Genomic DNA, 12,036 nt, shown 5'->3' with positions numbered 1-12,036 from the left:
GACTTGTCTTTTCCAGTCTCCTCTCCTCGAGGACCATCACTGACTTTTCTCCTTGCTCTTTCTTTGCAGGACGCACTCTTGGCTCCGGTGCCTTTGGACGTGTGGTGGAGGCAACAGCCCATGGTCTGAGCCATTCGCAGTCCTCCATGAAAGTGGCGGTCAAAATGCTCAAGTGTGAGTTTCCCCCACACCATCCCTTTCCCTATTTTCAAGCTGCAAACGCCAAACAGTGCCCATTAACTCCCCTCCTTGCCCTGTCCAACAGCCACTGCCCGGAGCAGCGAGAAGCAAGCCCTCATGTCCGAGCTGAAGATCATGAGCCACCTGGGACCTCATCTCAACATCGTCAACTTGCTGGGGGCCTGCACCAAAGGAGGTACCTGGGAACTGTCCTTGGAGTGAATAATTCTGGTTCAGAATGATTCACCCTTCCCGATGGAAAGCCTTGTGAAGTTCTGAAAGCATTTCTTTCCGATGTGATTGAAACTGAGCAGCCATGTTTCTGTTAACCTCCACCTCCCATCCCAAACACAGATTTCAGAGTCCCAAAATGCTCAGTACTAGAAAGGGGGCTCTCCCTCCTGGCCCTGCTTAGACATCCTGCAACCTGACAATGATCCTTTGGGATGATACTCACTGAACAGGGCCAAGGCAGGGCTGACGTGGGTGCTATCTCCCACCAGGACCCATCTATATCATCACCGAGTACTGCCGCTATGGAGACCTGGTGGACTACCTGCACCGCAACAAGCACACCTTCCTGCAGTGCTATGGTGAGAAGGCACGGCGAGAGGCAGAGCTCTACGGGAACACCCCCAAGGAGGACCACGTGCAAAGGTACTGGAAAGCAGCATCCTCCTCCTCCCTGGTGCCTACCCCATCGTAGCCCCCATCAATAAGGCTGGTATTCCCAGGAAGGATAAGTACATTTAACCCAGACCAGTGCAATAAAAGCTGGGCCAGCGCTGGGACACAGCCGATCGCTCTATTACCTTGGGAGACCAGCCCATGTGTCAAACAGCCACCTCCAAACAGCTCCTGGCAGATGAGGAGTTAGCAGAGGCAATATGTGTGTCCTGGAGGATGGGTTTGCTAGCACACATGCCGGCTGCTCCATGCCAGTTGGGAATATTCCCTGGCATCGCTAACTTCACTGGCATAACCATGGCTATGCATTCAGTGCAGACACAAAGGGTTTCCCAGCATGTCTTTACCCTTAGAGACCTCAGCCCTGCATTTTCAGGGCAGGTTGTGCTGCTACTGAGCCTAAGGAAGAAGCACTGTAAGGAGTGCAGTTGCACAAGAGGTCCTACAAGGAAAGGGAAATACTCCTTCATCTGTTTGCCAGCTGTAAGGGATGCAGGCACATCAGCACAGAGAAATGGTCCCATGGGAAGTTAGAAAGCAGCATTTCCTTCTAGCAGGCTGAAACAATATAAACCAGAGCAGTGTCAAGACATCAGCACAGCTGCTCTCTAAACTTCCTGCTTGAAGGCAGCTGAAATCCTCCTGAGCACTAAGAAGTCTCCCAAGCCCATGGGGATGTGCCCCACAGCTCCAACCATGCAGCAGACTTCCCTTGCCCAGCACCAGCATGTCGAAGATGGGTACTGTTTCCCAGATGCAGTAGTTGCTCACTCCCTGATGCGTGGGGCATTTCAGTGCTGGGGCTGAGGGCTCAGGAGCTGCAGTCCCACAGATCACTGTCCCCATTCCCTGTGTCTCCTCCTCTCCTCTGGATCTGAACAGCCTCTTTGCTTCCCCACAGTCACCTCTCCTTGTCTGTTGAGAGTGATGGGGGTTACATGGACATGAGCAAGGACGACTCCCTGGATTATGTGCCCATGTCTGACATGAAGGGTGAAGTCAAGTATGCCGACATCGAGTCCTCTAACTACGGCACCCCATATGAGCTGGACAGCTATTCCCCATCAGGTAACAGCTCAGCCACAGCGGGAGGCTGAGGGGTTTGCACTTTGGGTGATGGATGCCTTTGCTTGCAGAGATGGGTGATTTATATTGCAAAGGTCACCCTTGGGATGAGTTCAGCAGTTGCCTGAGTAACACTGACATCAGTCTCTGCTTGCTCTTCAGCTCCTGAAAGAACAGACCGGGTGACACTGATAAATGAGTCTCCCCTCCTCAGCTACATGGACTTGGTGGGATTCAGCTTCCAGGTGGCCAATGGGATGGAGTTCCTGGCTTCCAAAAATGTATGTATGGCTCTGGTCCATAGTGCCTGCAGCACTGAAGACCAGTGCTGCCCTGCTGTGTGCTGTGGTCAGCTTCTGCTCATTGTCCCTCTGTCCGTGCCAACCTCCTCATGGGAGAAGTGGCAGTGAGATTGAATAGCTGATGACCAATTGTTTGGAAACACAGACCTGGGGATCAGCATGACTTTATTTGCACATGACAACTAACCCTGGCTTAGTTTGAGCTCCAGACCTCAAACTCCCTGACTCTGAGCTCCTCCCAAGCCATGCCCAGCACATCTGTGGTGTTACATCATCCTGTTTACAGGATGACCAAACAGGGATGACCTCCCTGTGCTACAGCACAAGGCACTCCACAGCGGAGCCACTATTCTCCGCATCACCCCTATTAAACCACATGCTCTGAGCCCCCCAGGCCTCATCAGAAGTGCTTGTTTAGTGGAAATTAAGCCATCACACAGGACTGGGCTCTGGGATTTCCTAAGGTTTCATAAGGTCTTAGGATTCCTATGGTTTTCCTGGCTTAGCCTAGGGCAGGCAGTAATAGAGTTGGACTGTGTGAAACATAACACAGGGCAGGGCTGAGAGAGGGGGTGAGGATGGCATCAATGATGAGAGGAGGGAAATTCCTGGCTCTCTGCCTGTAGCCAGACAGGTCATGGTCAGGGCTTCCTTGGGCTGTCTGGCGGTCCCTCACAGTGACAGTGTCCTGCCTCACCCCTACAGTGTGTGCATCGTGACCTGGCTGCCAGGAACGTCCTCATCTGTGAGGGGAAGCTGGTGAAGATCTGTGACTTTGGCCTGGCACGAGACATCATGAGGGATTCCAACTATATCTCCAAAGGCAGCGTGAGTACCAGGAGCTGTGCAAGACCCTTCTTCCTGGGGCTTTGGGCCTGTCCATCGTTGTGTCAGGAGCAGTGACAGGGCAGGACCCCCAGGAGATGGTGCCAGCATCCTGATGTGCTCTGCAGGTTGTGGAGTAGAATTGCACGTCCGTATCCCCAGGCTCTTACAGAAGAACAGGGGCAGCAGCAGTAAAGCTGAGGATGGTCCCTGCAGAGCCCGTCACTGGCAGCAGTGCTGCATCCATTCCCTACACAGCACTGAGCCTGGTCCTGAGCTGCAGGCAGGAGGGGTACAAGGTTGGGCAACCCAACAGTGCTGCAGTGGGTCATTGGCCACTCTGGGAAGGGGTTCACAGACTTCTGCTCCAACCACCAGACCACAGACAAAGAGGAAGTGCTTTCCTCTAGGCAGCTGCTTTCCAGAAAGAGGTCTCCAGCCTTTCAAGGCAGGAGAGGATGAGGCTGTAGCTGAGCTTGCCCAGAACCTGCCCTGTGACTTGAGCACAGCATGTCTGCTTCCAGCCCTAAGGTACTAGGGGATGTGCAACCCCAAGCAAAGCAGGCCATGTAATTCCCATAGAAACTGAGGCTGGGGGAGCCGAGAGTGGAGCCAGGCCCCTCCAACCTCAGTCTTTATCTGCTCTTCTCTTGTGCTTTCTGCCATTTGCATGGGACAGCAGACAGGCACTCAGTGCCTGGGCAAGGAGACCCTCCTGCAGAGGGGCTGTGGTTTTCCAATCCAGCCTTGCCATAGCTGCTTTTCCTTCCAAAACGGGAAATGAAACTGGGCCCCTTTGCAATCCTTCCTGGAGATTATTTTGGTATTCATTGTGCAAGCAAATCCCAGGAACAGCACAGCCAGTGCTGGCTGAAACAAGGGCTGTAGATGCAGCTGACTCTCTTCTTGTTCAATTTTTTCCTCTTAGACCTTCTTGCCCCTTAAGTGGATGGCTCCTGAGAGCATCTTCAACAACCTCTACACCACCCTGAGTGATGTGTGGTCCTTTGGGATTCTCCTCTGGGAGATATTCACTCTAGGTAAGTGCCCTGGAGATCATGGTGGTATCTATAGGTCCGATAGCATGTTAGCAGGATCCCTTCTCAGATTCCCATTTCTAATCCCCAAGTCCCAACCTTACCAGTCAGGGCAGCACTTCATTCCCTATCTCCTTCTTTCCCATGCTGACATTGCTGTTTGGAAACGAAATGAAACAGGAAAGGTAAAGAAAAAGGAAACTTTGGTGTGAAATGCATGTTAGCATGGGGTGGCAGCAATCCACCAGCCTGATCTCCTGCTCTCCCTTTACACTCAGGGGGGACTCCATACCCTGAGCTGCCTATGAATGAACAGTTCTACAATGCCATCAAACGTGGCTATAGGATGTCCAAACCCACCCATGCCTCTGATGAAATGTAAGTGTTGCCCACACGTGTTTGCCCTGGGCCTGCAATACACAAGCTACAGAAGCATTTCTGCCTCTCCTTTCCCCACCCAATAACTCACCACAGTGCTCTCTCGTCCCTCTTGTTAGCTATGATATCATGCAGAAGTGCTGGGAGGAGAAGTTTGAGATCAGACCATCCTTCTCACAGTTGGTGGTGCTTATGGGAAACCTGTTGGTGGATTGCTACAGAAAGGTACGTTCAAAGGAGCCTGTGCTGGAGAGACAGGAGAGTGCTCTACGGAAGCTTTGGTTAAGTCCTCAGTCAGGGTTTGGAGACCAGTGTTTAGTGCTGCTATACCAGAGGATTTTGCTGTGGTTAAGGCTGCATTAGCTTGAATACCCAATGAAGGTGGCTTGGGCATCCTGGGGATACTGCTGAGACAATCAGCATCACCAGACAGGCAACCTGGATCTAAGCAACTGCAGAAATCAGAACTGCCAGGAGATCAAAACCCTGCTTCCAACTGTTCGGTGTTTTGGAGCTGTGGAGTTGTGCCCCTGATGTCTCCTTTAGGAAATGTTCATGATCTGTCTCTGGTGGAATCAGGGTAGCTGAACCCAGCTAGGAGATGGCAGGCCCTCTAGGAAAAGCCTAGGAGGCAGGGAAAGCAAATACAACACGAGTGCATCTTCTCCACTCACGAGACCTTCCCATTTCTTTGGTAACCTGCAGAGGTACCAGCAGGTGGATGAAGAGTTCATGAAGAGCGACCACCCCGCTGTTGTCCGCACAAGACCCACGATCCCCAGGCTGAACAACGCCAGGATCACAGCCAGCTCCCCCCCTGGCAGCATCCTCTACACGTCCGTGCACCAGAACGGGGCTGAGAACGATTACATCATCCCTCTGCCCGACCCCAAACCAGAGGCAGTCTGTGACCTCCCTCAGGAGGCCTCCATCAGCCGGGCCAGGTAAAGCATCGCTTCTGAAAGCCGTCCCTTCTCCTGACTCCCCACACATGAAAACAGGGGCCTCAAGAGGAAATGGGGATGCTCTGCTGAGGGATAGACCAGGGCTGGCTTTACCAGGAAAGGAGAAGGGCAGTGTCACCCCCATCTGAGCCTGCAGGGATAGAATTGAACCAGGGGAGCTGGACATGAGCTAAGATACGGTGCCATCTCACATCCCCATACATCAGCCAGTGGGGATAAGCGGCCCCACTCACAAGGAGGAGGGCACATAGGGACCCATGGCATGCAGAACACAAAGGGGCACATGTTGAGTTTTAGGGCTGAATAGACCAAACTGATACTGTCTGGAAAGCTATACAGATAGAGTGGGGGTGCCTGGAGCTTGACATGCTTCTCAGCTGTTGGGAATCCTCTCCCATCAGGAGACTTAGGGCAAGGCACTCATTTGTCTCTCCCTCTTGTCTCCCTTCAGCTCTATGCTGAATGAGGCCAACACATCATCTACAATATCCTGTGACAGCCCCCTGGGCCTCCGGCAGGACGAGGAGCAGGAATCCGACCCACAGCCAGGCTGCCAGGAGCTGACCACAGGGCACCAAGAGGTGGAGGAGAGCTTCCTGTAGTCAGAGCTGGGCTGCCTCTGCATCTCCCTATGGAGAGGCCAGCCGAGGGGCTGACCCAGATGTCACAAGAGCCATGCTCTGTGTCTGTACATCGGGACACCCCTGCCTGCCCCAGCATCCCTCCTTCCCTCCTGTCTCCCAGCGTTGGGTGGGGAATTGAAGACTTTTCCCCATTGCCATCCCCTTTCCCCTTACAAAGAGGTGGCTCAGTGCTAGCAACCTTCCAGATCACTGCCACATCCTCCTCGGTGATGAAACCACTGCAGGAGGGAGACATCTCACAGACCAACCTCTTCTTTTCAAGTGGAAGACGTGGGTTGGTTCTCCACAAGAGATGCCACTTTCTGTGTTACTAAGATGATACTCCAGCCTCTTCCCCCTCCACGGCAATGAGTTTCATCTCCTCTGCACCAGCACTTCTCTAATGGTCTCAGCACCAGCCACACTGTGGTTCTGTGAAATGCCAGCGGGATGGATGATGTGCCTGGAGTCTATTGCTGGGGCGCAGAGAACCTGTAACACCAGCCTTCAGCTGCTGGAGATCAAGAGTACATTGGGTCGATTCTCCTCCAAGCACAGCCAAGTCCTGGAGAGAACAACAGCGTCTCAGATACCGAATCTTCCCTTCTTGACAGCTCTTCTGTGGTGGAAAGAGCATCACAAGCACTACAGGTACCCATCTAGAGGGGTTGTCACACCCTGAAGCCTTTTGTGCCCTGCATGGCACCAGGAGCCCCAGGGGCAGACCAAGAACTCAGTATGCTCTCACAATGACTGTTGTAGCAAAGAGGGCAGCCCAGTGTTGTTCGTGTTGTCTGTGTGGACACTAAGCTAATTATTCTCTATTGAAGATTTAAAGGGAACAAATATATTAATCCACTAGCCAGGGCCAGTATAAGAAGCAATATGGCTACTCATTAATCTACTGCCACAAAGCCCAGCTCCTCCGCTGGGAAATCGTATAACCCTGCCAGCTGCAAAACGTTTGTGCCTTATCTTTGGGAAGCAAGGGATCCCTTTTGATAGACTGTCCACTCAAACACCCTTTCTCAGGATGGGAGGTCTCACCGGTCCCTCCTGAGTCATAGCAAGACTATGGGGAGCAATAAAGATGCCAGAACACCAACCCAGGGGTATCTTAAAAGAGAGATAGGGAGAGACTGGGAAATGTTTGGTCACAGCTGAACTGGATCTCACTTTCTGGGGGACCAGACATAGCCATTTACTGGGCTGTGGATGAAGTGCCATGGGGAACCAAGCAGGACAGGAGGAACCAGGGAGGATTTCTCTCCCTTGGAGAGTGGTTTGATGAATAAAAGGGCAGAGACCTTCCTCCTGCTTCTCACCTCCTTCCTCGCAGGCAGGCCTGGGATTAACGCTCTCAAGCAGGCACTTGAATGAGGAGACTCAAAGCAGGAGGAACACCGGGCTTTTCAAATCAGTTGTGAACAAACCTCTTGCAGAGATGGAAGCTGAGCCCCAAAAAGCAGGTCTGACACCATAGAAACTGGCAGGGCTTTTTCTTGCACGGAGCTCTGCTCGCTGCATGCCCCCGCTCCCATTAACCCCTTCATTTATGCTCCTCTGTGCATGCAGAAGCTGCACAGGCAGGTTTACAGCTTCAGAAGTTCCCTCAGCATCTTGCTGGGCTTCTGCCACCTCAGAGCCACTGAGATTTCTTTTTACTTCAACATATGAAACTTCTGCCAGAACCCCCCAGCAAAACAGCTTCTGTTTTAAATTGTCTATCGTTGCAATGCTGCCATTTGTGCAGCTAAAAGAGGAGTAGGTGTTTTGTGGGCTGATGTCCTTGCTAAGATGTGAACATAAGGAATAGCACTTTTATTGGCAGCCAGTGGAGTGTATTTTCAGCTCATGTGGTCAGATTCCCCACCATCCGTAGGAAACACACTGTGAATAACAACTGTTTTTCCATGCTCTGTTCCCACTGCTTGTAACGAAGGAACCATCTTCTGTGGCTACAGAAAAGATCCCGACCGCAGAGAAGCAGTAACTGATCAGATCCTTAGGGTCAGACCACTTTATCTGTGTAAGGTGCTTGGTAAGATCCACGTCACTGCAACTTGAGCCCATGGGATGGCACATCAGATCATCCTAATAGCCCCTGTCTGCAGCAGCTCCGTTTTGTCATTCCCTATTAAAGGTGACCAGAAGTACCCAGTACTCCAGGTGAGGTCAAATGTAGACCTCACATAGGGCATTAATAGTTCTGGTCTGTACTGGATTTGGCTTGCCTGATGTTGGCCTTTTCCCAGCCACAACATACTGGCTGTTAGGAGTCATCCTCTGACCAGTCCATGCACCTACGTCTTTCTGCTCCTCCAGCGTTTCTAACCCAGCTACTCCCTGCTGTTCCAGACATTGGGTCATCAGCACATTTTGTTAACAAACTGTTATTTTGGGGCTGGACTGACTAATAAAAATATTAAATACTTGTAGCATCCAGAGCACCACTAGAAAGCTGCTTTTACTACCTCTGTCCAGCCCAAAGATTTCCCCATCGGTTAACCCTTTCTCATCCTCCCTTTGGCCATTTACTTTTTTACTTCACAAATCCCATACTAAACTCCACCTTGTACAGATTGATTATTAATTAAATTAGTAATTTCCCACTATCAAAGAGCTTCCACTGTGCTGATAGATGAGATCTTTGTCTTCTCCTTGCTGGGGGAACTCAGGTATCCTGTCCTATTAGCTGGGCATTACCCTTGGATGCCTACTGCATTTTGTCCCATTTGTAGATGTATTGCAACTATTATTTCCATCAAAACCTGTCGTGGCTGCTGACATGGTGCTAACCCCCCCTCCCTCTTCCTTCTTAAAGCAGGTACGCCAGACTCTTTGCAAAACAGTACAATTCTCCAGAGAGATAGGACCAAATATCTGCCTTTGGCCAAGTCTTGCACTTTGTGGTACTTCCCTGTCCCTACTCAACTCTTCCCATCATCACTTGGAGCATGCACACTGGCTGCAGCAAGCAGATCTCTACCAGGCTGGCAGTGGGCAAAGCCAACATCTTTTGCTAAGCATCCCTGTGACCCTCCTCTAAGAGAAGGCTTGGTAAAGCTGAGGCTTACAGCAGTCCCCAGACAAGCTCTCTCTGCTGCCGACATTCCAGTCCCCACGTGTCCCAAAGGGTGAGCACCAGGAGAAGGGGTCGGGTGTTCTGCACCCATCAGTTTTGCAGCCATAATTTCCCCGGTGAGTCTCCAAAGGGAATCAATCCCTCTGGGTTTCTAGTTTCAGTGATCAGCATTTTTATTTGAGTGTGTTTTTGTGTTTAGAGGTGGACCCAAACTGACCCCCCCAAAAAAGGGACACATCTTGCACAGCTTGGGCCCATCTCTCGTGCAATATCTTTTATGCGTAGATTGTATTTTACTCTGCAGCTGTCACATCGTTATCAGCACCAGTGTATACATAATCCTACTGCCAGTCACTATTTCATACTTACCTAAGTGTATCCCAGAAACTGTGACACTTTGGTGTCTCCTTCCACATGTAAGATGCTTCCCAGACTGTGTGCACAGGTTTTAACCCTCTTGTCCTTCTCGGTTTGAGCGTGTTATAATGTTTTTAAGCGCGAGTGTCACGTTTAGTGTTTGTTTGTGTCATGTAAAGAAATGTAGAGCACAGCGGACTTTACTCGTAACTGAATTGTCTCTGTTCACCTGCCAAGGGCACCGTGGTGGAGTCCCACGGGGACCGGAGGCAGAAGCGCAGTGCAGATGTGCAGCCAGGAGGAAGTCAGCCAGAAGTGAGAAACGGCTCTTCCCCTTCTTCCCAGTCAGGGCTCTGGGCTGGAGGGGAGGCAGCACCACACATACAGGGTACTGAGGGTTCTGGCTGTGGGGAAGCGCAGGGTGTGAAGATGGGCAGATCTGGAGAGGGGGATTTCACAGATGTCTCCTTATGGAGGCTTTTTCTAAACTGAGATCTCACCTAATGTGCTAAGGAGGCAAATCCAACACATAAGCATGAGGAAAGGCTCTGGTCGGGCTCAGCACTTAGCTCAGGTCTTGTGGCCAGTTCACAATGCAAACCACACAGACCAAGGGAGAGTCCTTGGCTGCCAAGCCAGCTCTGGGGGGTGCAGGCACAGCCTGACTGTGCTCCCACCTGGGGAGCATGAAGGTTGCCCTGGGACATGCCAAGATCAATCCGGTTGGCTTTGGCAAGGGCAGGGGACTGCTCCGGTGTGGCTGCATCAGCACTTTGGAGAGATGACCCTTGCAGGGGTGGGAGGAGGCAGGGAAGCCAACTCATGCTGGGAGGCTGCAGCGTCCCATCAGCCCTGTCCTTTCCTCCTCATGGACTTCACCAGAACTGCAGAGCTTGCCCAAATTCTGCCCTCTCCCCTTCCTGCTGCGCTGGCTTGTTGGCATCGCGCTGTTGCTCTGCGTCATCTCTGAACAGAAGCAGCATCTGCCTCCGTGCTGTCAGAAACCATCCCGAGGGCAAAGACAAAAACAGAGTTCAGACTAAGGTACCAAAGAGTTAACGTTTTCCTAGGTTTACAGATATATTTGTAGGGTTTGTATTATGTCACATCTATAGCCATGAGATACTATTTTTATGCTGTAAACTTTTACAAATACGTTTTTAAAGAAAGAGTTTAAAAATAAAGGTGTTTTTTCTTTTTGCAAAGTTCCATCTCTTCCTTTTGTGTGCTGGTTTTGGTTGCTCCCACTCAGATGGGGCTGGGAATACAGCTTAAGTGTGTGGTGGGTGAAGGCTAAGCATGTTAATACGCTGTGCATGACCCCAACGCTTAGTGAAAGCCAAGCTGGGAGCCAGGCAGAGAGAAGCACAGCAAGGCTACAGCTGAGCCCTGGGACATGGTAAGGAAAAGGGGCTGCAAACAGGGAACGATCTGCCCTGTCACGTTGGTAACTGACCAGTTTGTGGATCCCGTTGCACCAGGAGGAGGTGGGTAGAGGGAAGGACACAGAGGAGTTCCCATGTGTATCCCCCGTGCCTGAGGTTTGGGCCAGCAGCACCAAACAAAGGTGTGATGAGCTCCTTGGGATCATTGCTGCATCTGTGCTCAGATCTGGGTAGGGCTGCAGGAGATGCCAGGCTGAGCAGTGCTGAGCTGAAGGAGCTGGGAGACAGCACAGTGCTGTTTGTTAGCTTTCCCCCATAGTTTAATGGCTCAGGGTGACGGGAGAGCCTGGAGGCAGCAATGGGGCAGGGCACCAGCAGCCACGCTGCAGTGCACAGTGCTCCCCATGTCCAGCTCTCCTCCAAGCTGGGTTCTCCCCTGCCTCTGGGATGAGGAATTCACCGATACCCTTTAAGGATGAACCCCAAAACCCCTGCTCCCCACACTGCTGCTCCTCCCCAGCCCTGTGAGACAGGCACCTCCTGAGTGCAGCCCAAAGTTCTCTGCTCTCCTGGCTCCAATGGAGCTGCTCTTACAGAAAATGCCCCCAGGCTGCTGAGGGAGCAGTTTGAAGAGAGCTCTAAAACCTGGGGTTGATGTGAAGAGGGGTTTTTGAGCTGAGGTTCAAATAGATCCATGCTGACGCTGTTTTGAGGCTGCAAGATGCAGCCCAATGCAAGTCCCCATTGGCAGCAGTTGTGCCTCTCTCTGGAAACCCCTTGTGCACCCAAAGACCAAAGGCACTGGCTGCAGCACAAGGCAGCTCCAAGTCCCTTTTCCATGCTTTTCCTGCCTCTGCTCAGTTTGCCAGAGAGGAGGTTTGGAGGCTCCGGACCAGCTCAGGCTGATTCTCCCCAGATACTCTCTGAGTCACCCGGCAAGACTCAGCCACGACAGGCAGACAGGGCTGAATCAGCAGGGAAACAATCACCTTGTGTCCAGAGGGGCTGCAGGAAAGGCTGGGGGGGAGCAGGGAGGGGGAACTGGGAGACCTCAGCCCTGAACCCAGCTGGCTCCCACTGCCCGATCCCTGCCTGGCAGGTCTGCTTGTGGGGATGCGCTGTACACTGCGTGTGTGCAGGCTGAGAC

The 12,036-nt window shown here is 52.0% G+C and overlaps 1 protein-coding gene across 1 annotated transcript in view; it reads left to right on the top strand.

Moving 5' to 3' along the window:
• Window positions 1-10,703, top strand: part of PDGFRB (platelet derived growth factor receptor beta) — a 30,968-nt gene extending 20,265 nt beyond the window's left edge. Inside the window, exons 13-23 of the mRNA XM_062609912.1 lie at window positions 70-174; window positions 266-376; window positions 684-837; window positions 1,769-1,935; window positions 2,095-2,213; window positions 2,940-3,062; window positions 3,988-4,099; window positions 4,375-4,474; window positions 4,594-4,699; window positions 5,180-5,418; window positions 5,891-10,703. Coding sequence (XP_062465896.1) covers window positions 70-174; window positions 266-376; window positions 684-837; window positions 1,769-1,935; window positions 2,095-2,213; window positions 2,940-3,062; window positions 3,988-4,099; window positions 4,375-4,474; window positions 4,594-4,699; window positions 5,180-5,418; window positions 5,891-6,041 — 1,487 coding nt within the window. The 3' untranslated portion in view covers window positions 6,042-10,703. The remainder of the gene's footprint in view (window positions 1-69; window positions 175-265; window positions 377-683; window positions 838-1,768; window positions 1,936-2,094; window positions 2,214-2,939; window positions 3,063-3,987; window positions 4,100-4,374; window positions 4,475-4,593; window positions 4,700-5,179; window positions 5,419-5,890) is intronic.
• The last annotated feature ends 1,333 nt before the right edge of the window (window positions 10,704-12,036 follow it).

Source organism: Pezoporus occidentalis, unplaced genomic scaffold (assembly GCF_034315485.1).
Source record: "Pezoporus occidentalis ecotype Australia unplaced genomic scaffold, CSIRO_AGI_Poc_V1 ctg142, whole genome shotgun sequence".
In the NCBI taxonomy this organism is placed as follows: domain Eukaryota; kingdom Metazoa; phylum Chordata; class Aves; order Psittaciformes; family Psittacidae; genus Pezoporus; species Pezoporus occidentalis.
This window is presented reverse-complemented; position numbering and strand designations above follow the sequence as displayed.